Below are 26,500 nucleotides of genomic sequence, written 5' to 3'. Positions count from 1 at the left end.
AAGAACGTCTTTTCAAATGAATTGGCAGTGACAGACCCCCATCTACATTTTAACTAATAATACTCATAATATGGAAGTATTGCCTGTAAAGAGTATTTTAATCATTTAAAAAAAAACTTGCAGATGTCAGTTGATGTGTTGGGTGCACTGGATCTGTGGAACACATACACCAACTCTTAAAATAGTACAACACTATTTTATTAAGTCAGAAACTGTTGAACATACTTTCACTGTGGGTTAACATGATGTTAGATTAAACTAAAGACCTATGCCTGTCCGAACCAGTCTGTGCACTCAGCACATGGTGAGGATCTGTGCTGTAAACTGTAAGCTCTGTCCTTTGTAGGAGGCTGCATCCCGAATGAGCGGGAACTCTGATGCCCCCTGTCTTTATAGTGAGTGTGCTCTAACTGGTGATTGGCTGTGGTGTTGTGTGTGTTGATTGGTCTTGCTGTGTGTCCATCAGTGTGTGTATCTGCACCATGATATACTGGTGTATATAATGACACCCCCCCCCCCCCTTTTTTAAAAGAATGTATGTGTGTGGCAATAAATAATGTATGGTGAGAATGTTCCTAACTACGTGTGGGGTGCAAAGACATATTTACAGGACTACATACATGAGAACTAAGCTATTTACATGGGAAGGTGCCTGGTGCAGAGAAGCAGTATGCAACAAGATCAACACTATATACAAACCAGGGAAACGATCAAACAAAGCAACGAAACAATTCAGAGAGTCTATAAGTTCGCAAAGTTCATAAATTAAGTCTCTGAGGTGGGCGATTAATTCTGGTTCACCGCCGCAAGGGTGGGTCGAGAGCCGCCGGTTCAGGAGCGGGCTGGACTGCGTCAGAGTCAGGGGGATGCAGAGTGACAGGGAGCTCTGCATAGTCCGTGGCAGAGTCAGCAGGAGAGCGAGGCAACAGTGGAGGATCACGTGGCGAGCATGGAACGAGACGAAGGGCGCGTCGATTGCGGTGCAGAATAGAGCCATCCGGTAGACGAACCAGGAACGAGCGGGGGGGCCACCTGCCGAAGGACAACAGCGGTTGCAGACCAGCCCCCATCCGGAAGATGGACACTGACGTTGTCATCTGGAGCCAGAGCAGGGAGATCAGCTGCACTGGAGTCATGAGCCGTCTTGTGCTGTGCACGAGACATCTGCATCCGGCGAAGGACCGGAACGTGGTCGAGGTCTGGGATATGGATGGACAGCACCGTCGCCCTCCGGGTACGACCCATGATTAACTGGGCTGACGACAGGCCAGTGGACAGCGGGGCGGAGCGATAGGCCAGCAAGGCAAGGTAGAAATCGGACCCAGCATCGGCAGCCTTGCATAGGAGCCATTTGACTATTCTCCGCTTTGCTGTTGGATTGGGGGTACAGGGGACTGGATGTCACATGGGCAAAATTGTACCACCTGGCAAAGTTGGACCATTCCTGGCTGGCGAAGCAGGGGCCATTGTCCGACATAACCGTGAATGGGATGCCGTGTCGAGCAAATGTTTGTTTACATGCACGAATGACTGCAGACGAAGTGATGTCGTGCAACCGTATCACCTCCGGGTAATTCGAAAAGTAGTCCACGATCAGAACATAGTCTCTACCCAGCGCATGGAACAGGTCGATGCCCACCTTGGTCCATGGTGACGTGACCAATTCATGGGGCTGCAGGGTCTCACGTGGTTGGGCCAGCTGGAAGCGCTGCCAAGTGGGGCAGTTGAGCACTGTGTTGGCTATGTCCTCATTAATGCCGGGCCAGTACATTGCCTCTCGGGCCCGTCGGCGGCACTTTTCCACACCAAGGTGGCCCTCGTGTAGCTGTTCCAGGAAAAGTTGGCGCATGCTATGCGGGATGGCAATGCGGTCCAGTTTTAGAAGAACCCCGTCTACTACCGCCAGATCATCTCTGATATTATAGAACTGAGGGCATTGGCCTTGAGCCACCCGTCCGTTAGGTGGTGCATGACACGCTGTAGCAAGGGGTCAGCCGCCGTCTCGCGGCAAATTTGGACGAGGCGTTCATCCGAGGCAGGTAGATTGGAGGCTGCAAATGCCACATGGGCGTCAACCTGGCAGACAAACCTCGTTGGGTCACATGGATTGTTGACAGCCCTGGAGAGAGCGTCAGCACTGGTGAGGTCTTTGCCTGGGGTGTATATCAGCTGGAAGTCATATCACCGGAGCTTGAGAAGAATACGCTGGAGGAGAGGCGTCATATCGTTCAAGTCTTTCTGTATTATATTGACCAGCGGGCGATGGTCGGTCTCGACGGTGAATTGAGGAAGTCCATAGACTTAATCGGGAAACTTAACCACACCGATCAGAAGGCCCAGGCACTCCTTTTCTATCTGCGCGTAGCGCTGCTCCGTGGGGATCATCGCACGTGACGCATATGCAACAGGGGCCCATGAATAGGCCTCATCACGTTGAAGGAGCACTGCCCCAATGCCGGATTGACTGGCATCGATTGAAATTTTGGTCTCCTTTGCTGGATCAAAGGAAGCTAAGACCGGGGCCATGGTCAGCTTTGCTTTGAGTTCTCTCCATTCGCGCTCGTGGGCAGGGAGCCATTGGAAGTCTGTCGTCTTCCTGACCAGGTTCCTGAGAGCCGTGGTATGAGAGGCGAGGTTAGGGATACATTTCCCTAAAAAATTGACCATGCCCAGAAATCGGAGGACCGCCTTCTTGTCCTCTGGTGTTTTCATCGCTGTGATAGCAGCTACCTTGTCCGCATCCGGCTGCACATCCAATTGGGAGATGTGGTCCCCGAGGAACTTGAGTTCCGTCTGACCAAAAGAGCATTTGGCCCTGTTGAGGCGGAGGCCATGCTCCATGTATACTTCTGAATACACGCTGGAGGCGACTGAATACACGCTGGAGGCGGGGTGGTGGACCAAATGATTATGTCATCGACATAGACGCGAACACCTTCAATGCCTTCCATCATTTGTTCCATAATCCTATGGAACACTTATGATGCAGATATGATCCCGAACGGCATCCTGTTGTAACAATATCTGCCAAAGGGGGTATTAAATGTGCAAAGTTTCCTGCTGGATTTATCGAGCTGGATTTGCCAGAATCCTTTTGAGGCATCGAGTTTGGTGAAGAGCTTGGCGCGAGCCATCTCACATGTGAGCTCCTCACGCTTGGGAATTGGATAATGCTCCCTCATGATATTGCGATTTAGATCCTTGGGATCAATGCAAATTCGCAATTCGCCAGAAGGCTTTTTTACACATACCATGGAACTGACCCAGTCGGTCGGTTCCGTGACTTTGGAAATCACTCCTTGGTTCTGGAGGTCCTGCAGCTGCTGCTTGAGGCGGCCCTTAAGGGGTGCTGGGACCCTGCAAGGTGCGTGCACCACGGGCATGGCATTCGGTTTTAATAAGATCTTGTAGGTGTATGGGAGCGTGCCCGTGCCCTCGAAGACGTCGTGGTGCTGGTTGATAATGGCGTTGAGTTGCGCCCTGAAGTCGGTGTCCTGCAAGGCAGACGCATCAGCAGGAGAGAGAGAGACAGTGAACTCTCTGAACTAAGTTCAACAGCTTGCATGCCTGCGCGCCAAGCAGGGAGGCTTTCGAGGAGCCCACTATTTCAAAGGGAAGGATGGCTTTGCGTGACCTGTGCATCACTTCAAGTTGATACGAGCCGCTGGCAGCAATGGCATTGCCATTATAATCTAATAGCTGGCAGGCTGATGTGAGGATGGCTGGTTTGACACAAAGGCTCTAGAGGTCAGACCGTGCAATGAGATTGGCAGAGGCACCAGTGTCCAGGCGGAATCGTATTTGGGACCGGTTGACCGTAAGGTGGCACACCACTCATCGTCTGGATCGATGCTGTATACCGGTAGAGGCCTGGGTATACCTTTGCTTCGGGGTATACCTTCGAAGTATACCTTTGCTTCGGGGACACCCTGTTTTTTGTAACTATACCGACTCGAAAAGGTGCCTCTGGGTCCTCGGTGTCAATATTGGGTAGTAGGTCCGCATCGGACTCGGTGACCGTGGGTTGAATGGCCCGGACATTCCTGCGAGGCTGGCTGGAGCGACGACAGTTGGCAGGCTGAGCTGATCTGCATAAAGCAGCATAGAGGCCAAGTTTGCCACAGCTCCGGCATTGTTGGGATTTAGCAGGGCATTGCCACTTTAAGTGGGCGGAGCCACAGTTGCCGCACATTGTAGCGTCAGTATATTTGTGGCACCACCGCCCATGCGAGGTGCGGCCGTACGTGGTGCGCGCCTGCGCAGTACGTTTGTCGACGTCCCCTCGTTCGGCGCGCACAAGCGTGGGAGTCCGCAAAAAGCGCGCAAAATGGCCGCCCTCATCCAGGCTGAGGCCCTGGAGTTGCTCGATTGCTTGAACCCGTTCTGCCTCGTGGGGACCTTGCCGCGCCGTTTCAGCCGCTTGGATGTGGGAATACCGACTAGTGGCGTGTTCGTGTCGCACGCAGGTCTCGATGGCGGTTGCTAGGGTGAGCCGCTTTACCTTGAGGAGCTGCTGGCGTAGGGGGTCCGACTGAACTCCTAAAACGATCTGGTCGCGTATCATGGAGTCGGAGGTAGGCCCGTAATTACAGGACTGCGCAAGGATGCGGAGGTGGGTGAGAAAGGACTGGAAAGGTTCATCCTTACCCTGCAAACGATGTTGGAATACATAGTGCTCGAAACTTTCATTCACCTCTATGTTGCAGTGAGTGTCAAACTTGAGGAGGACCGTCTTGAATTTTGATTTATCTTCTTCATCAGCAAAGGTGAGAGAATTGAAAATGTGGATGGCATGTTCCCCGGCCGTGGATAGGAAGAGAGCGATCTTCCTAGTGTCTGAGGCAACTTCCCGGTCTGTGGCTTCAAGGTAGAGCTGGAAGCGTTGTTTGAATATCTTCCAGTTGGCCCCCAGGTTACCGGTGATGCGGAGTGGCGGTGGCAGGCGGGCGCTGTCCATTTTGCAGGATGACTGTATGCTGGTGGAAGGCAGATCACTTGCAGGTCGGTCTAAGAAATTCTAATATCCCTCAACTCCTGGTATCATGATGTGTTGGGTGCTCTGGATCCGTGGAAAACATACAGGCCACCAACACTTAAAATAGTGCAACACTATTTTATTAAGTTAGAAACTGTTGAACATACTTTCACTGTGGGTTAACATGATGTTAGATTAAACTAAAGACCTATGCCTGTCCGAACCAGTCTATGCACTCAGCACATGGTGAGGATCTGTGCTGTAAGCTCTGTCCTTGTAGGAGGCTGCATTCTGAATGAGTGGCAACTCTGATGCCCCCTGTCTTTATAGTGTGCTCTAACTGGTGATTGGCTGCGGTGTTGTGTGTGTTGATTGGTCTTGCTGTGTGTCCATCAGTGTGTGTATCTGCACCATGTTATACTGGTGTATATTATGACATCAGTGAGGAGGGTGTGCCTGTTTTTCACTGTGGAATCCGTCTGTCCATTTGCACTATCCCTTCTTAGTGAAACAGCCAGCCCACTCTGCACTGCATGTATGGTGGTCTCACTTGGCTCTCTTCTTGCTGCTTCCATTTCACATTTTACTGGGGACCCCTTGATAGTCCCCACGTGAGCCCAGAGAAACTTAATTTGAGAAACATTGCCAAGAAAGTGACCAAAGAGGACATTATATTAGGGACGGAGTAGCCCTGGCTCGGTGGTGGCATTCTTTCCTCCCGAGTCAGAATGTGCTGGGTCCAAACCTGCTAGATTTGAGCATATAATGCAGACTGACACTTCATCATTGGAGTCCTGAAGGAATGTTGCATTGTTGGTGATGCTATCTTTGGAGGGTTTAAACCAAAAACCTCTCTTTGGAGGTTCTTGCTTTCTGTGCAGGAGAGCAGATTGGTCGATATTCAGACACAGACAAATACAGCCCGAGAATCAAAGTTGGGACTCTTCTAGCCTGTATCATGTCTCCGTACCACACCAGGCAGGATATGTACTTGAGTCATCAATGGCATGCTGAAATCCCCAGCATATGGTGTAATATTACCTTTTTGTGCTGTAGCCAGTATTTATTTTTCAGTTTTTCATTTATTTGGAAGGTTTCAAATCTTGCTGTGTATTTTTAAAAATCCAGAAAACTTATAGAAACCTGAATGAACAGGTCAACAATAGTTGACTCTAAAGGCGTGAGAGTTTTGCAGTCTTTTAGCTCTGTTTCTGGCCTGTCCATTTCTTACATTTTGATTAATGTCATGTACTTGGAAATGCGCAAAGTGATGCTCAGTAAATGGTTTACTTACACCAAAGCATAATGATCACTTTTGCATCCCAGATTATAAATTGAAGAAAACTGTTGTTAATATTAAGCCACACTCCCATGGGCACATTGCTGATTCAGAAAACAGAGAACCATTTTTGCACATTTTTTTCAAATTGGTCTTTTTGGAAGGCAGTAATTCAGCACCTGTGAAAGTAGAGTGGTCAGAGATTGGTTTGGCATCACTCTCCAAAACCTTGGGATAAAAGTGGTATGATGTGTAAGTGTTGTCTGGCTGACCAATCTTTTGCGTTTTTGCACAGCATTTCTAACCTTATTGATGGAGTGGCTGCTGGATTGTATACTCCTGCGGTTTTGGTTACTTGATTCACATTCATATACTATAGACTATTAATGATTCATATATGAATGCACAGTTGGCCATCAGTCCAAATGTCAACATTCTGAACGTTCACCATACCAGAAGGATGCTAGATGTGAAAAAAGATTGTGGAAATCATTGTTTCCTGCATTGTTGGTGACTGCAGCTGCTCTGTACCAGTGTGAATGTACATGAGTGTTGTTGTGTAAATCCTTCCAGACAGTAGACCAAAATAGCTCAGTTGGCTCGATGGCTGGTTCGTGATGCGGAGCGACGCCAATAGCATGGGTTCAATTCCTGTACTGGCTGTGGTTATCCATGAAGGCCCTGCCTTCTGAACCTTACCCCTCATCTGAGGTGTCGTGAGCCTCAGGTTAAATGATCACCAGTCAGCTCTCTCTCATAGGAGAGAGCAGCCTATGTTACTCTGGGACTGTGGCAAAATTTACATTTATTAACCTGTAAACATGCATATTTATAAATGTTATTAAATTTCTTCTCGCAAAATTAATTCCGAATAGAATTTTATTTTATATTGGGTTAAGTACAATGTTGGTGCCAAAGCAAAAATGTTTTGCTGGCAAAAAGGAGCTCGTGACACTTCCTGCAAATCCTGTACAGTATAGAATGAATTGTACATCATTACACGTGGTGCATTCCTGTTCTTATGGTGTATATCCAATTGTGTATTAACTGAGTCACTAACTCTGTGTGTAGTAAAATCACATTGTACAATTGGTGCCGCTTTCTTTATAAAGTGCAGTGAGGAGGTTCTATGTGTATGGATGTTACGGAGAGGCACAAATTATTATTTTTCTCACGTAGAAGCTCGATATTTATGTGATTAAAACCATGTCATCCTTCAGTTTTCACAGTTTGGTTAAGTAGAACTAATGGTATGGGGGAGGGGCGCTTTGCAGTTTCAAGGAGCTCCTCCTTTAAGATGCTCCTTAAAACCGACATCTTTGATCACACCTGTCCCACTGTCTCGCTTTTGAACTCAGCATCACTTTTTGACTGATTAATCTCCTGCGAAGCACCTTGGGATGATTTACTATATTGAAACCACCTTATAAATGTGAATTGTTGGTTGCCTGTCACCAGGTGTAGTCAGTGCTTTGGTTGGTTTCATTGGCAAATAACCACACTGCGTACAATGATCAGAGTGAAAATGGGAAAGATTGTTTCACATGATTTATTTTCTGCTTATCTTTATGGACATGAGGAGCCAATGAGAAGGAAGCAAATTGGCTGAACAATTGAGGGCATGCTCACCAGACATGAGAAATTTGATTACATAGATATGGGAGTTGGTGCTTAGATTTTCTGATTTATTTAGCAAAAAGCTTTTAAAAATGAGAGTCCTGCTACAAAGCACAATTAATTCATGCAAAATACTTGCATTTCTACCGTTCAAATTAGCTATGACTGGATGTCTGAGCCTTAAATCCTGTTAATATGTGAGTTGGTGCAAATGAAAGAGTCTCTAAGCTTTGATTTTTTTTTAAATCACAAGGGAATCCTGTGGGAAACCCAGCCTTGGCTTCCTGTGTTTGTATTCTGCACTTCTGCTTTTCTCCATTGTTTTCCCCTCTTTAAGCATGAAAACAATGTTCTATATAACAGTAGATATTTTACTTTGACTTCATTATTTGTATGCAATTCTCAAACAATTGTGACACAATAAATGTCCGTTTATACCAGCCTCCTTTTCACCACAGAATAGGTAAGTTGCCGAGCACTGTAGCAACTCTCTCTCTCTCTCTCTCTCTCTCTCTCTCTCACACAGACATTTGTCTTTTGCTCAAGATTAAACCATTTGCCAGCTGAGAATGAATCCGCATTTGGAGGCTTTTGTTGATTGAGCAGATTTCTTAATTTCCTCTGTTTTGATTTTAAAACGTTTCTTCTCATCCAAGGTGCATTTAAGGATGGAATCAGATGTACTTAATGGAAACCCTACTTCAGCATCAAAAATTGAACTTTCTGTAACCTACCCATGATTGCATCAGTGATTTTTCCATTTCTATAATGCGCTTCCTTACACCCTTGTGACTGACATAGTAAGATTAAATGCACTGTGGGTATCTTGTGAACAGGCAGTAACAACAACTTGTATTTATGTAGCATCTTTAAAACATCCCAAGGTACAAGAGTACATCATGAAACGAAATATAACACCAAACCACATAAGGAGATATTAGGGCAGATGACTAAAAGCTTGGTCAGAGGTGGGTTTCAAGGAGGATTTTAAACGAGGAAAGAGAGATAGCGAGGGAGGGAATTAGAGAACTTAGCCCTTAGGCAGTTGAAGGGTACAGCCACCAGTGATGGAGTGATTAAAATCAGGGACACTCATGAGGCCAGAATTAGAAGAGTGCAGATATCTTGGAAGACTGTGGGGCTGCAGGATGTTAGAGATATAGCGTGAGGAGGCTAGAGTAGCACTGTGGTTAGCACAGTTGCTTCACCGCTCCAGGGTCCCAGGTTCGATTCCTGGCATGGGTCACTGTCTGTGCGGTGTCTGCACGTTCTCCCTGTGTCTGAGCAGGTTTCTTCCAGGGGCTCTGGTTTCCTCCCACAGTCCAAAGATATGAAGGTTAGGTGGATTGGCAATGCTAAATTGCCCTTGGTGTTCAAAAAGTTTAGGTGGGGTTACTGGGTTACAGGGATAAAGGGGATAGGCTGGAGGTGTGGGGCTTGAGTGGGGTGCTCTTTTCAAAGGCCGGTGCAGACTTGATTGGCCGAATGGCCTCCTCCTGCAATGTAAATTCTATGTAATGTGAAGTAGAGCTGGGTGTCATCAGCATACTTAAGGATACTGATGCTGTATTTTCAGAAGATGGCAAAGAGCAGAATGCAGTTGAGCAATAGAGGCTCGTGGGCAGATCCTTGGGGTCACCCAAGATCATGTTGCAGGAATAGGAGGAGAAGGCATTGCAGATTTGTCTCTGAATAGGATGGTTAGTTAGGAATAGACGTGGCTAGATGACAGTTGAGATGCATTGCAGGGGGATGGTGTAATCAACAATGTCAATGGCTGCAGACAGACTCACTTTGTTTCACCCCTCTCTCCTGTCCTTAAAATCATCATTGGCTTCCATCACCTCAAGCCCGAACAGAGTTTCTTTCTAAGTCGGCCTTTCTCTTTTCCTTCCTTAAACTCCGTATTGAGTGATTCCTCGTCCTTGGTGATTTCCATTTGTCTCGGCTCTCCACCTCTTTGAATTTTTTCCCTCCAGTTCAAAGGACATGGATTTTACTGTAGCTGACACACGACTAGTTTAGCCATCAGATCTGGTTTGACTAAAGTATTGGGCTTCATTCTCGAGCAAAACCATCCATGACTAGAGGATTATCATGGCGAACATAGATAACACTCTGTCTTGAACTCCTCTCTTCACCCCCTTTCACCCTCGCCTCCATCCCTTCCTCATTGTGAAGATGGAGACCATTTGTTTAATTGTTTCTGCCATTTCCTTAAATCTTCACCTGCCCTAACCCTGAATTCACACATCTCCAATTCCTATCTCTCTTCATGCATCCCATCTCCCTTGTACCGTCTCTGAGCATATCTCACCTGAGACCCACACCTGCTATATGCTATATTGATCTTGTTCCCTTTAAATTGCTGACCATCAAAGGTATTAGTTGACATTGGAAATGATTTAATCCTCTCTGGTCGTGTAACCCTATCTTTCCGAGCTAATGCTATCCATCACGCTGATCCTCACTGACCCATTCAATGTCTCAAATTTAAAATTCTCATCCCTACCGATACATTCCTTTGTGCCTTCACTGTTCCCTATCTTTCTGATCTCCTCCAGCCTGCAGCTCCTCCCCTCACTGTTCATTTGACTTTCTGTGCATTCCTTGTATTTATGTCCCATTATTAGAAGCTATATCTTCAATCAGCCTTCACTGATTCCTCTTTTCAAACCATATTTAGTATCCATCTCCTTGACCAAGATTCTGGTTACCTCATCGAATATCTCCTTATTTGACTCTGTGTTCTGGACAATTCCACAGAGCTGGGAACCATTCAACAGAAGCGACTTAAGTTTCTAACTTTGGATGGTTCTGCTAGTTTTATCCTGATAGTTACTTAAAGAGTAACTCCCGACCCAACTCCCCTCTGACCCAACCACCTCTTTGGTCCAATCCGAAATAATATCTTTCCCCACACGTTTTTTTATTTCTGTAATTGTGAATTGCTGAAATTAGTGTCTTGTGCCAAATGGTTTGTGCTGTACTGTGTTTACTGATAATTGGTGTTCGCAATTAAATAATCCACTTGCAGGCTGTGAAATAACATAGTACACAGTGATTAACTGCACTAGGAGGAAGATATAACCTACTTGTAAGCCGTTAATTAATGGTACTTCTAAGATAGCCTTGTTCAGGGTGGCAAATGAAATTTAGGCATAGTGCCAGCAGTGTAGAATTTGATGCGATCCGGTAGCTCTCGAGGACTTCCGGTTGCGGCTATGCGGAGCTAAGTCGGACGTTTGGCAGCTCCCGCTAAAAACAGACTTTTGGGCTCTTTTTAGGGCCCGCAACGGCGCTTGTTCGACGTTTCCCGGTATGGGAAGGGGACAGCAACATTCCCCCAATAGTGTATGGAGTGGACCAGGAGTGGGGCATTTATAAAAAAAAAAAAAGTGGCATTGAAGCAAAGAAAGGTGCGAGGAAGGAGGACCAAGATGGCGGCGGGCGGAGACCAGACAGCGTGGAGGCAGTGGGCGCAAGAGCAGCAGGAGCTTCTCCAGCGCTGTTTTAAGGAACTGAAAGCAGAGCTGCTGGAGCCAATGAAGGCTTCAATCGATAAGCTGCTGGAGACACAGACGGCCCAAGGGGCGGGGATCCGGGAGGTCCGGCAGAAGGTCCCGGAGAATGAGGTTGAGATCCTGGGCCTGGCTGTGAAGGTGGAGGTGCAAGAGGCGCTCCATTGGCAGGCGAGGTTCGAGGAGATGGCGAACCGGTCGAGGCGGAAAAACCTACGGATCCTGGGTCTCCCGGAGGGGCTGGAGGGATCGGACATGGGGGCCTACATGGTCACCAAGCTGAATACGCTAATGGGAGCGGGGGCCTTTCAGGGGCCCTTGGAGCTGGAGGAGGCCCAAGCCCAGCGAGCCGCCGCGGGTGGTGCTGATGCGGTTCCACCGGTTTGCTGATCGAGAGTGTGTGTTAAGGTGGGCCAAAAAGGAGCGGAGCAGCAGGTGGGAGAACGCCGAGGTCCGGATCTATCAGGATTGGAGCGTGGAGATGGCGAAGAAGAGGGCCGGTTACAACTGGGCGAAGGCAGTGCTGCACAGGAAGGGGGTGAAGTTCGGTATGCTGCAGCCAGCACGTCTGTGGGTCACATATAAGGATCAACACCACTATATCGAAGTTGCACACTGGGGGGGGGGGGGGGGGGTCGATGGAACGGCGGGAGTGGCCGGGGAGCCCCCTGATCCGGCTGATAACCTGGAATGTAAGGGGACTGAATGGGTCGGTCAAACGGGCCCGAGTGTTCGCGCACCTGAAGGGGCTGAAGGCGGATGTGGCCATACTTCAGGAGACGCACCTGAGGGTGGCGGATCAGGTAAGGTTGAGAAAGGGGTGGGTAGGGCAGGTGTTTCATTCGGGTTTGGATGCAGAAAATCGGGGTGTGGCGATCTTGGTGGGGAAGAGAGTGTCGTTCGAGGCGTCGAGCATTGTGGCAGACAATGGCGGTAGGCATGTGATGGTAAGTGGCAGGCTGCAGGGGAGCGGGCGGTGTTGGTCAATGTATATGCCCTGAATTGGGATGATGCGGGGTTCATGCGGCGTATTGGGGCCGGATTCCGGACCTGGAGACGGGGGGGCCTGATAATGGGGGGGATTTCAACACGGTGCTGGATCCAACACTGGATCGCTCTAGATCTAGGACGGGCAGGAGGCCGGCGGCGGCCAAGGTGCTGAGGGGGTTCATGGACCAGATGGGAGGGGTGGATCCATGGAGGTTTGCGAGGCCGGGGGCCAGGGAATTTTCATTCTTCCATGTTCACAAGGCCTACTCCCGGATTGACTTTTTTGTCATGAGCAAGGCGCTGATTCCGAGGGGTGGAGGATACGGAGTACTCGGCGATAGCCATTTCTGATCATGCTCCGCACTGGGTGGACCTCGAGTTGGGGGAGGAGAGGGACCAGCGACCGCTGTGGCGCCGAGAGGTGGGGTTGCTAGCAGACGAGGAGGTGAGCGGGCGGGTCCGGAAGTGTATAGAGAGGTACCTGGAGGCTAATGACAATGGGGAGGTGCAAGTAGGGGTGGTCTGGGAGGCGCTGAAGGCGGTGGTCGGAGGAGAGCTGATCTCCATTCGGGCACACGAGAGGGGGGAAAGGAGAGAGAGGGAGAGGTTGGTGGGGGAGATGGTGAGGGTGGATTGGAGGTACGTGTAGGCCCCGGAGGAGGGAGTGCTTGGGGAGCGGCGTAGCCTCCAGGCTGAGTTTGATTTGTTGACCACCAGGAAGGTGGAGGCGCAGTGGAGGAAGGCGCAGGGGGCGGTATATGAAAACGGAGAAAAGGCGAGCCGTATGCTGGCACACCAGCTTCGGAAGAGAGAGGCCGCTAGGGAGATCGGGGGAGTTAGGGATGGAGGAGGGAGCACGGTGCGAAGTGCGGTGGGTATCAGTGGGGTCTTCAGGGACTTCTACGAGGAACTGTACCGGTCTGAGCCCCCACTGGGAGAGGGAGGGATGGGTCGCTTCCTGGACCGGCTGTGGTTTCCGAGGGTGGAGGAGGGGCAGGTGGCGGGGTTGGGGGCGCCGGTTGGGTTGGAGGAGTTGGTCAAAGGGATAGGGAACATGCAGGTGGGGAAGGCACTGGGGCCGGATGGGTTCCCGGTTGAATTTTATAAGAAGTATGCGGACCTGCTGGGCCCGCTGTTGGTAAGGACCTTTAACAAGGGAAGGGGGGGCTCTGCCCCCGACGATGTCTTGAGCACTGAATTCCCTGATCCTGAAGCGGGACAAGGATCCCCTACAGTGTGGGTCATACAGGCCGATCTCACTCTTAAATGTAGACGCAAAGTTGCTGGCAAAGATTTTGGCCATGAGAATAGAGGACTGTGTGCCGCAGGTCATACACGAGGATCAGACGGGGTTCGTGAAAGGGAGGCAGTTGAATACCAATGTACGGAGGTTCTTGAATGTTAGAATTATACCGGCGATGGAAGGGGAGGCGGAGATAGTGGCGGCAATGGATGCGGAGAAGGCCTTTGATAGGGTGTTCTCCGTTTTACGTCGGGAGTTGGCCAACCCAGGTGGCTACACAGTCAGTTGAAATGACGGTGCTCCTGAGGTTTTTGTTCCTGTTCCAGTGCCTCCCCATCCTGATCCCTAGGGCCTTCTTCAGGTTGGTTAACAGGAGCGTTATGGGGTTTGTCTGGGCGCAGAAGACCTCGAGGGTGAGAAGGGTGTTCCTGGAGCGGTGCAGGGATGGAGGGGGGGTTGGCGCTGCCTAATCTTTGTGGGTATTATTGGGCCGCCAACGTGGCAATGGTGCGTAAGTGGGTGATGGAGGGGGATGAGGCATGGAAGAGGCTGGAGATGGCATCCTGTGTGGGCACGAGACTGGAGGCGCTGGTGACGGCGCCGCTGCCGCTTCCTCCAGCGAGGTATACCACGAGCCCGGTGGTGGCGGCTACCCTCAAAATGTGGGGGCAATGGAGACATCACAGGGGGGAGGTGGGGGCCTCGGTGTGGTCCCCGATTCAGGGGAACCACCGGTTTGTCCCGGGGAGGATGGATGGAGGGTTTCTGAGCTGGCACAGGTTAGGCATTAGAAGGATGGGGAACCTGTTTGTGGATGGGGAGTTCGCGAGCCTGGGTGAGCTGGAGGAGAAATGTGGGCTCCCCCTGGGGAACACCTTCAGATATATGCAGGTAAGGGCGTTTGTTCGGCGGCAGGTGGTGGAGTTCCCACTGTTGCCGCCACGCGGTGCTGTCGGGGTTTGGGTTGGAGAGGGAAGGATTTCGGCAACATATCAGGTGATGCAGGAGGAGGAGGAAGCCTCGGTGGAGGAGCTAAAGAGTAAGTGGGAGTAGGAGTTGGGTGAGGAAATTGATGAGGGGATGTGGGCGGATGCCCTGGGGAGAGTGAACTCTTCCTCCTCTTGCGCGAGGCTCAGCCTCATACAATTTAAGGTGCTGCACAGGGCTCACATGACCGGGGCAAGGATATGCCGGTTTTTTGGGTGCGAGGACAGGTGTGCTAGGTGCTCAGGAAGCCCAGCAAATCACACCCACATGTTCTGGGCCTGCCCAGCGCTGGAGGACGTTTGGAAGGGTGTAGCGAGGATGGTGTCGAGGGTGGTAGGTTCCAGGGTCAAGCCGGGCTGCGGGCTCACAATATTTGGGGTGGCAGAGGAGCTGGGAGTGCAGGAGGCGAAAGAGGCCGGTATTCTGGCCTTTGTGTCCCTGGTAGCCCGGCGAAGGATTCTTCTTCAGTGGAAGGATACGAGGCCCCCAAGTGTGGAATCCTGGATCAGCGATATGGCGGGGTTTATTAAATTGGAGAGGGTGAAATTCGCCTGAAGGAGATTGGTACAAGGGTTCTTGAGGCGGTGACAACTGTTCCTAGGCTTCCTGGCAGAACGATAGACATTGGTCAATGGCAGCAGCAACTGGGGGGGGGGTTGTTTTTCTTGAGTGGGTGTGTATTTTTGCCTTGTGTTGATGAAGGCTGTTAATTTATTATTTATGTATATGGGGGGGGGGGGGGAGGGCGTTGCTTTTTTTCTTTCTGTATTTTGTGAAAATTTGAATAAAAATTATTTTAAAAAAAAAAAAGAATTTAATGCGATCCTTATGCATGTTATGTACAGAATGCGCAGCAAAGTTAATAACTGGAAACTAGCAGGAGCACCTTGAGATAGAGTATGGTACCTTATTTGTAATTTACAGTGTATATTGGCATTATGGATGCTTGTGTCGGGGTGGGGTACTTTGAGCTCATGTTGGCTATCGGCAAAATGAAAATACAGCGAGAAGCGGAAAACTCGATTCTCACTGTGAGATGGAGTTTCCCCGATTTTCCAGGCCTCTTGCCGATCGCATAACGAGAATCCTGAGAATCTCATTTAAATATATTTTATCATTAACGAGCCCTCCCACTAGGACCGCCCCAACTGAATATTCAGCGGTTGCTGACGTGACGAATTGCAACAGCTGTATAAAAATGCGAACCTGGCGACCTCACCCCCGTACGGGATATTTGAGGCGAGTGCACAGGTTGCCTTTACCCTCCAGGTGCTATTCGCAGTGGGGCCAGCAGAGAGGATGCGGGACTCTGATAAGTTCAACTTTGGGCTGGTGGGGGATGCATGGCGGTGGAGGGGGTGGGATGGCCTGGGTTCAGTATTGGCATCCGGAGGGTCTGGGTTTGCTCACAGACTTCAGCAGCCTTTCGCATCTGGAAGCCTCTAAGTTTAAAGGGATCAGGCGGCTGGTTTACAGGCATCGCCTCCCATGTCCTTGCTGGGTTTGAGTTGATACATCTGCTGAGGGATTGCCCTTCCACAGTGGCAGCTGGAAAGTGGGTAGGAGCAGGTGGATCCAAAGGTCAGCACTGGGGGTACTAGTAGTGGTGTTTGGGGTATCGGAGCAGCCAGAGCTCTTTACGGGAAGAGGGGCAGAAGCCATAGCCTTTGACTCCCTAATCAACTGCCAAAGACACCTGCCCGGCTGGCGGTCGGCAGCTCCACCCAAGGCTGCAGGCTGGCTGTCCGATCTCACAGAATTTCTCAAATTAGAAAAGATAAAATATGCCATTCGGGGATCGGCGGAAGGCTTCACGACTCGTGGAGGCTATTCACCAGTCTGTTCCAAAACCTGTTCGTGAATAGCAGCCAATAATAAAAGTGGGGGGGGGGGGGGGGGGGGGGGGGGGAGAGAACAAGACGGGCAACAAAAGGGAGAGAGGAATGGAGGGTGATAGGGGACAGGCAGGATAGAGGGAGGGAGAGGGAAGGAAAGAAGGGGGGGCCAAAAATGTGTGGGGGGGTGGACAAAACACAGGGCAAGTAGGGAGCCAAAGGGGGAAAGAAGTGGGGATGCACACAACCTCGACCACAACAGCAACGCCAAGGCGGAAGCCAAACATGACTCCCCCGGTATGTTCTCGTACCAGGGGGTGTCAGGGACGTAACCAAAATATTGCTGTTACACTAACTGACCACCAGGGGCACGGAAATAGGAGGCGGGATTCGCCCATCCCACGGCAGAGTGTCCACACCGTCGTAAACGCCGATCCCGGCGTGAACTGTGCGCCGTGGGATCCGCGCATGTGCAGTGGCGCCGGCGCCAACGCGCGCATGCTCAACACGCCGGCCCCGACGCAACATGATACAGGAGTACAGGGGACGGCACGGAAGAAAAGAGGCCCGGGGACAGAGAGGCAGACCCGCTGATCGGTGGGCCCCGATCGCGGGCCAGGCTGCATCGGGGGCCTCCCACCCCCCCCTGGGGTTCTGAGCCCCCCAGGCAGCTACCCGACCCTTCCACGCAGAGTTCCCGCCGGCTGTGAGAAGGTGTGGACAGTGCTGGCGGGACTCCGCATTTTCACTACGGCCGCTCGGTTCATCCTGGGCCGAGAATCGGTGGGCTGGCTGCGTAGAGCGACCGGCGCCGCGCCAACCATGCCAGCGCCAATGGTGCTGATTTTCCGCTCTGCAGAGAATCGCATTACGGCGTCGGGGGCGGGTGGCCCGGTCGCGGGGATTCTCTGGCCCGGCCCTGGGCTGAGAGAATCCCGTCCAGGGACCCCCACACCTGTACATAGATTATTCATTTGTTGTGTAATTTTGGTTCCTTTTGTTTGTTTTCCTTCTTGTATACCCACTTTATTTAAGTTCTTCTGTAGTCTAGTGTGGTAACCCTGGAGAAGGGCACAAAGTATAAAAGCAAAATCAATAAAAATATTATATTAAAAAGACAAAAACCAAGGTAGCCAGAAGGAGCATATTGGACAAACTCGAGCGAAGCTTAAGTGGGCAGTTTCACGCTCGAACAAGTAGGTAAATTTGTCTATTTAGGGCAAGTGATAACAGAAATGGGAATGTGGTGCAGAAGTTAGAAGCAGGATAGAGCTAGCTAGAAGGAATTTTATGAAGATGAAGGATGTGTTAGAAACAAGAGAACATCAAACAAATAATGAGGAGAAAATACAAGTTACTGCAGCCTATCTGTTTTCCTGTATGCTTCAGAAACCTAGAGAATTAGGAAAAACCTGTGGCAGAAAATAGTGGCTTTGAAGTGTGAATGCTAAGATAATATATTTTAAAATCCATATAGAGACCAAAAGGCAAATGAAGGTACTTGAAATATCAATTGTGAAAGAAATCGAAAAATTAACACCCAGAAAAGAAAATGTCAGTATGTTGGCCATTTGATCAGAGCTGAAAAGTTACAGAGATCTCTTCTCGTGAGCAAAGTGGAGGACAGCAGAAAGGGCGGGTCGACTGAGGTACAGTTGGATGATAGATGTTACAGAATGCTTGCAGGCAAGCTACAGTGGATGTGTGAGACAGATGAGTGTGGCATACCATGACAGCACTCTCCAGACAGAGTAGCTACAGGCAGCAGCAGTACAATCTTGAAATTGTTTATTTTTAAAGGGAAAAATGAAACTGTATAGAATGTGGACAAAATCTTAATATTTCCCCTCTGTATTCAGTCAATTCAAATTTCTGTCTATCTAAAAATTCGATTTCTGGTGCCCTAAGATCTTAATTTGTTGTGCTATCTTTGTTCATTGATCTAATTATTGATCAATTCCAATGTTTTTTAATGCAAAATTTGACTTTGAATGTTCCACTCGAGACTGTACTAATTTATCGGTACTCCTTGTCTGTGAGTAATTGGTAATGGCGTAAAATTGCATATCTTACAGATTGAAAGGCAGTTTTATAGTGCCCCAAGTGCTTCCCAGGTTTAACTAAATGAACAGCGACCATAGATTGAACCCAAGATCTTTCTGTTGTGCAGTGATAAGTATTTTAAGAGATCTGTCCATTAAGACACAAAGAAAATTCACAATATGTCTTAATCACTGTTTATACTCAAGAATGGCCTTAAAAATGTAGTGTTGTGCCTCTGCAGAATATTTAACTAAACCTGTGAAGTATAGTTCTTTTTTACCTGACGGAACATGTTCTCAATTGCAATGGTATTGACTGATCCTGACGTTTATGTCCAGTGGATTTGAACTTGAAAGTAGCAATGGCTGTAAATGCTATTGCTCTCCAAGAGAAAAAGCTTGAATTGAAGTTAAATTCATTGCTTAGTCTAACATTCTACTGTTTCAGACTCCTGTCAATTTTGCCATCTATATAAAGATGTATGGTGCTTCTCGGATCATAACTCAGTTAATGCTTGAAATGGCATAACTAATTGCGTCTACGTTTATTTATCCCTTGTGTTGCAGAGATCATTAATATTTTAATGGAGGGAGTCTAGTGATTTGTAGTAAATCTTAAATTCATTTTGTTTTTTCAGGCCTGAAATGTGCTTGAGCAGTGCTTCCAAGATGCTGTAATGTGCTGACTGGTCACTATGGGCAGAAGATACCCAGGGGAATATCATCGTCCAAATATCATATGTAAGTATGGGTAAAACAGTTCATTTTTTTTGTTCCAGTAGCTTAATTGTGGGCAATCTAGAGGTAAATATATAGACGATTTTACTGCATTTTGGAGTTTGGTTATTGAAATACATTAAAAAATTTAAAGAGCAAAATCTAAAGCTAATGTCAATCATTTGTATCTCAAGCTCATGACTTGGAATTGAAGGTTGTGAGCCTAATGGAATTCGCTTTGCAAGAGAACGGTAGAGGGGGGTCATTGAATATTTTTAAGGCTACCTTAAATGGTATAATTGCAGCAGCTATGTTCTTTGAGTTTGAATTCACTTTTCTATGAGGAGCATCACATTAAAATACAGCACATTTGCTGCAGGCGACATTAATGGTGCTGGCACCCAATGAATTGTACAGAGAAATCATACATAATTGCTGAGTTTGCAAAGAGCTTCATAGTTTAGCTCTAGTGACAGGCTTTGCCAAATACTGATGTTAGGTGTCACATCTTGGTGCTTGGGATAGGTCTGCAAGAATGTGCAGATGTGTCATCACTCCAGTTAACTATGCATCAATCCTCAGTTTGCTTCTCTTACCTTCTGATGGTGATGTCTCATCATGGACAAGAATGGGGAGCTCATAATCCCTATTATGCTCATCCCATTTACCAAGAGGAGATAAGTTCTGCATAATCGGCTGTTACCGTTGTGGCTTTTTTCCCTGTCCTCGCCATTGTGCTGCAACCAGTTTCTCACCTGTAATTGCACGAGTTTAAACATTGTGCTCCAACAGTCGTTTTTTATATCAATAGCAAAATATTGTTTGAAGAATTTTGGAGCACAGCACAAATTAGTATAATCAAAAATTTGTGTTTGGTCATGCCTGTTTCCAAATCGGTCTCTTCCTGTAGCTCCATGTTTGACCCCTCCAGCTGTTTTTTCACCTCTGTTACAGCATTAAAATGGCCTATTTCAAAATTGCAAATGACATTCAATGTGACTGTAACAAAGCTGTAGTATCCCTCCTTATCCTTCTCGACCTGTCTGTAGCCATCGACAGAGTTGACCACACCTTCTCCTTCAATGTGTCTGCATCTGTGGCCAGCTGGGTGGGACTGTCAGTTCCTGGTTGCATTTCTAGCTGCCTAGTTATAGAAAGATGTAGAAAGAAAGCATTTAGATGAGCATTTAATGCCATAGCATACGAGGCTATGAGCCAAATTCTGGAAAATGGGATTAGAGTATATAGGTGCTTGATGGCTGATGCAGACACGATGGGCCGAAGGGCCACCTTCTGTGCTGTAAAACCTCTATGACTGTGTAAAGAATGGAAAGATTGATTTGCATGGTGTCTTTCATGGCCATAGGACACTCCAAAGCACTTTACTTTTTTAAATCTTATTTAAATGCAGTTATTGCTTTAATACAGGAAATACAGCAGACAATTTGTAAACAGCAAATGACTAGCTAATTTGTTTTTGTGATGTTCAGTAAGAGGTCAGTATTGGTAGAACCAAACTTTCGCAACTGAGGCGTCATATTTGGCCCTAAGGTGATGGTAAAGCTCCTCTTTCTGCAATGTTTTGGCCAGCTGCATGTACCCTTGCCTCAGTCCATCTGCTGCTGAAACCCCTATCCGTGCCTTTGTTATACACCTAGATTTTTATGTACTTGGTTCTATATATATATAAAACCTATTATAAAGCTTGTATTTAAATTATTGTATTCTGAAGTCTCTGGATGTCGCAACAATCAAAATACTGTATTTTCCATTTCTGGTCCGGATTCAAGTTGTACCACTGGGCTGAAATTTTCAACGACAATAGTTTGTATTTATGTTGCATCTTCAGCATTGTAAATATTTCGTGGCACCTCACGGGAGCCTATCAAACAAAATCTGACACCAATCCTAATAATGAGATATTAGGGCTAATGACCAAAAGCTTGGTCAAAGAGTTCTATTTTAAGAAAGTTCTTGGGTAGGAGGAAAGGGAGGATCATATTGAATTAAGGAGTAGGATCGAGGGACCAAAAGGTCTGTGACTGCTCCTATTTCTTATATTTAGAAGCAAGGAGGAGGGTTTCAGTAGAAGATGAGCTGAGGCAGGGGTGTAGTCAGGTGACGTTCCAGAGATAGAGGTAGTTGATCTTCACAATCTATATCAATGATTTAGAAATGGGGATTAAATGTAATATTTCCAATTTTGCAGATGACACAAAACTAGGTGGAAGTATGAGTTGTGAGGAGGATGTAAAGAAACTTCAAGGAGAATCTTGCCAGAATATGACAAAGTATCAGGCTACACCCAAAAGTGACATGGGCCTCTCCAGTTCCACAGGCCAGTACTCTGACGGAATCTTGAACCACTTTACCAACAAAAACTAAGTGGGCGTGGTTTACACTGTCACTCAGATTGGGTGGGGCTTGTTGGAATCGGGAGTTGGATCGCTGCCAAAGAGATTGGGGCTCCATCTTTAAAGGGGGCATCCACCCCCAAAAAATCTATCACCGTCATTGCCCCCTTACCCCAAAGTTTGCTTCTGGCATTTTCACCCACCAACAATCATCACCTGACCACCTACCACACATCAAAGCCCCCCCCCCCCACCACCCGCTGCCCAATTTGTCTCCCACTAGGGTCTGCCCCTAGCACTGCCCCCCAAGCATGTCGCCCTAGGTAGCAGTGCGACCATGATCTCATTGTATAATGGAGCAGGCTAGAAGGTCTGAAAGGCCTGCTCATTTTTTACCTTGGTGAACCGCATCTGGCACAAATGTAATGCACAGATTGCAGATAGTATGTTTCTGCCTGGGCAGCACGGTGGCACAGTGGTTAGCAGTGTTGCCTACAGCGTTGAGGACCCAGGCTCGATCCCAGCCCTGGGTCACTGTCCGTGTGGAGTTTGCACATTCTCCCCATGTGTGCGTGGGTTTCACCCCCACAACCCAAAGATGTGCAGGTTAGGTGGATTGGCCATGCTAAATTGCCCTTTAATTGGGAAAAAAATAATTCTAAATTTTTTTTTTTTAAAAAAAGTATACGCCTGTCTTAGACAGTTGCCAGGGAAAGTTTGAATCTGTGGTTAGGGAGCAGAGTTTGTGACAAAGTTGAAGATAATGGCTTCAATCTTCCCAATATTTAGTTGGAGGAAATTTCTACTAGTCCAACACTGTATATCAGGTAAGCAGTCTAATAATTTGAAATAGTGGTGGAGTTGAGAGTTTATAGTGAGGCATACATGTGGAAACTAATGCTATGCTTTTGGATGTTGTTGCTAAGGAATGGCATGTAGGTGAGAAATGGGACGGGACCACGGACGACAGTTCCTTGGAGGCTGCCAGAGGTAATGGTGCAGTAAGAGAAATCATAGTTTTTTTCCTGGTTATCACTGGATAGAATGCAGCCTCACCTATGTGGATGACTATTAAAAGGTGTTCGAGCAGAATGTCCTGGTTAGCCATGTGAAAGGCTGAAGGCCGGTCGGGAAGGATGAGGAGGGGTAGTTTATCTCTGTCACAGTCACATCGGATGTTACTTCTGACTTTGAGGACCATGTTGCTGCACTGGCAGGGACAGAAACTTTATTTTGCGGGATTCTGACAAGAGTTCCAGGAAAGATGGGTATGGATTTGAGTAATAGTATGTGTTCAGGGATTTTGGTTTAGAATGGGAATTTGGAGATACGTCAGTAGTTTGGAAAGAGGGACGAACCTTTTTTTTTCAGGCAAGGAATGAATGCAGCAGATGTGAAGGCGAGGGGCAGTATCTGAAGACCGAGAACTTTCAACAATATCAGTTAACGCGAAAGCCTGGAAGGGACATTGGGTGGTAAGAGGCTAATGGGCATAGGAAGGTGGGTCTTGTGGATACAATGAGTTCAGCGATGTCATGGAAGAGCAAAATTGGAGAAGTATGCAATTTCAGAGCTAGGACAGGGGGAACTCAAAGGTAGTTAAGGTCAGGGAGGAAAGTGGCAGAGGCAGCTGACCAGATGGTCTCAGTCTTAATGACAAAGAAGACCATGAACCTCTTACCTGAAAGTGATGGTGGAGGAGATAGGGAAAGATGGATGACTTTAAGAGGATTGTTTGCAGTATAGAAAAGAAGCTGGGGGTTATCTTTGCATTCCTGGGTGAGCTTGAAATAGGCTTTTGACAGATGAGAGCAGGAATCAATGGATGGGCTTGTCCGGCCACGCTTGCCCGGCGATCGGAAAATCCTGCCCGATGTCAATGGACCTTTACATGGTCCGCGTCCCACCCGTGGCTACCTTGCGGTGGGTGGACCAGGTGGAATATTGAAAGTGAAGGTGTAAGAATTGGGAGAGAATTTCTTCCAGATACAGATGGAAGTGGTCTTGGGAGAGGTAAGCGGTAGCACAGTGGTTAGCACTGTTGTTTCACAGCGCCAGGTTCGATTCTTGCCTGGGTCACTATCTATGCAGAGTCTGAACTTTCTCCCTGTGTTGTTGCTAACTTTCCGGTTGGTTCAATTGCTCTGTTTTATTACCTTTGCTCTCGAGTCGCCAGGTATCTTTATGATACCGCCACGAGGTTCAAGTCCAAGTAAATACACCGATTCGTAAGATTCAAATCAAAGCACATTTATTATACACAGTAATCGCTACTCATGCACAAATTCTACGTCTAAGCTACTTCTACAACTAACAGGCCTATACTTAACTTCGGACTGGCCCACCAGGTCAGGGGAACAAATGGCCTTTCGTTCGGGTTCTGAGTCTGTGGGATTCGAAGTTGGTACGGATTGGTAGCTAGGAGCGCCTATCTCGTAGCGAGCGTTGAATTAAGACTTACTTCTTTTGGTCACTGCACCGGTCACGGTCAAGGTTGGTTCGCGTTGCTGGGTGACCCGAGCAGGACGAAGAGAGCGATTTGAACTTGGGGCTTAACATTATAGTCCCCAGGGGCTTCCCGCCTTTCGGGGTGGACCCTGTACCTGGTTCTAGGTGATTGGACTTTGTTCCAGTCGCTTGGTTCGATTTCTCCAGTACTGGTTCCCTGATCGATGGGCGGCCTTGAGGTGTTCGTTAACCTCTTTTGTGTTGGCTCCTGCTGGCGCCGGGGAGTCTGGCTTAGTTTTGTGTGTCCCAAATGTTGCTATTGTTCCCGGGGATTGCTCATTAGTATGTAGATGGCTGCTACATTGTTATGCTGATGGTCGCTGGTATCGATGCTGTCTGGGCTTTTGCAGAGTTAAATATACAGCAACCCGGCACCTGCTGGTTTCTGCCTGTGTTGGCTGACTTTCCCATCAGCCTTTCCCGTTTGCCATTTTAAATCAGGGGTTGGCCAATTTAGGTGGCCACAGTGTCTGCGTAGGTTTCCTCCGGGTGCTTCAGTTTCCTCCCACAAGTCTCGAAAGACATGTTCGTTAGGTAAATTGGACATCCTGAATTCTCCCTCTGTGTACCCAAACAGGTGCAGGAATGTGGCGACTAGGGGATTTTCACAGTAACTTCATTGCAGTGTTAATGTAAGCCTACTTGTGACAATAATAAAGAGTATTACTAAGGGGGATATATGGATGTAAAACAATACAAAAGAAGTGACCTGAGATGGTTTTAACTGATTGATCAGTAAAGTGAGTTTCAAATTCGCAATTTAGTTTCAACTGGACATATTTTTAAATGCATGGGCCCTGTACTTAAGTCTGAGTTTGCAAAGACTGAGGTGTTTATACTTTGCATTCAACACAGAGGAACATAGGAATTAAGAGCAGAAGTAGGCAATTCAGCCCTTCAAGCCTGCGCCACCATTCTATCAGATCATGACTGATCTCTTCCTGGTCTCAAATCCATCTCCCTACCTGTTTCCCATATCCCTTTAACCTGTTGTTTTTTTAAAAATCAGATGTATATCTATCTCCTTCTTGAAACCATTTAATGAGTCCGATTCCACCGCACTATGGGGCAGCGAGTTCCACATCCTCTGCGAGAAGTAGTTCATCCTCATCTCATTCCAAATCTATCACACCTCAACCTATATCTGTGACCTCTCATTCTAGGTTGCCCTATAAGGGAGAACATTTGGTCTATATTTGCTTTATCAATCCTATTTAGTATATTATACACGTCAATCAGATCCCCTCTCATCCTTCTAAACCCCAGCGAGTATAAACTGTTTAATCTCTCCCTATACGTCAACCCTTTCACCCCCAGAATCAATCTGGTGAACCTCCTCTGAATTGCCTCCAATGCCACCACATCCTTCCTCAAATAAGGAGATCAAAACTGGACACAATATCCATATGTCGCTCCACCAATACCCTATACAATTGCAACAACGCTTCTCTACATTTATATTCCTGTCCTTTTGCTATAAACGCTAACATTCCATTTGCCTTTTTAATTACATGCTGTACCTGCATACTGACTTCCTGCAATTCATGAACAAAGACACCCAAATCCCTCTGCCCAGATGCATTTTGAATCTGCTTTCCATTTGGATAATTAGCTTTTCTTTTTTGGGGGCCAAAATGGATAACCTCACACTTATCTACACTAAACTTCATCTGCCAAATTTTGGCCCAATTTCCTAGCCTATCTATATCCATCTGTAAATTTTTTATCTCCTTCACTGCCTGCTTTCCCAACTATTTTAGTATCATTTTGCTTTATTACACTCTGTCCCTGCTTGCAGATCATTTATATAGATTGTAAACAGTTGGGAACGGAGGACTGAACCCTGCAGCACCCCACTAGTTACAATTCGCCAGCCAGAGAAGGACCCATTTATCCCGATTCTCTGCTTTTTGTCAGTCAGCCAATCCTCAATCCAATCTAGTCCTCTACCCTGAATCCACTGGGATCTCACCTTCTGGGTCAGTCTTTTATGCGGCACCTTGTCAAATGCCTTCTGGAGGACTAGATATACCACATCCACAGGTTCCCATTATCCACCTTGCTGGTTCCATCCTCAAAGAACTCAAGCAAGTTTGTCAAGCATGACTTTCCCTTCATAAAACCATGCTCACAATGGTAGATTGAGCTTTTGTCTTCCTCCCACTGTCCCTCCCCCCTCATCCCTCCTCCCTCTTCCCTCCTCCCCATCACAGAGTTCAAGCTAACTGGTCCATAGTTTCCTACTTTTGCCTCTCTCCCTTTTAGAATTGGGGGGGTCCCATTATTGTGTTTCCAATCCACTGGGACCCTTCCAGATTCCAGGGAATTCTGAAATACCATAACCAATGCATCCACTATCTCAGCTGCCACCTCCCTTAATACCTTAGGGTGCAGGCCATCAGGTCCCGGAGACTTATCTGCCTTTAATCCCA

At 47.7% G+C, this 26,500-nt stretch overlaps 1 protein-coding gene across 9 annotated transcripts in view; it reads left to right on the top strand.

Moving 5' to 3' along the window:
• The window catches only part of LOC140408851 (amyloid beta precursor protein binding family B member 2-like), a 466,668-nt gene that overhangs the window by 95,628 nt on the left and 344,540 nt on the right, over positions 1-26,500 (top strand). For all 9 annotated transcript variants that reach the window (XM_072496628.1, XM_072496638.1, XM_072496629.1 and 6 more), the window contains one exon: positions 19,128-19,230. In XM_072496628.1, coding sequence (XP_072352729.1) covers positions 19,185-19,230 — 46 coding nt within the window. In that variant the 5' untranslated portion in view covers positions 19,128-19,184. The remainder of the gene's footprint in view (positions 1-19,127; positions 19,231-26,500) is intronic.

Source organism: Scyliorhinus torazame, chromosome 3 (genome assembly GCF_047496885.1).
Source record: "Scyliorhinus torazame isolate Kashiwa2021f chromosome 3, sScyTor2.1, whole genome shotgun sequence".
Classification (NCBI taxonomy): Eukaryota; Metazoa; Chordata; class Chondrichthyes; order Carcharhiniformes; family Scyliorhinidae; genus Scyliorhinus; species Scyliorhinus torazame.
This window is presented reverse-complemented; position numbering and strand designations above follow the sequence as displayed.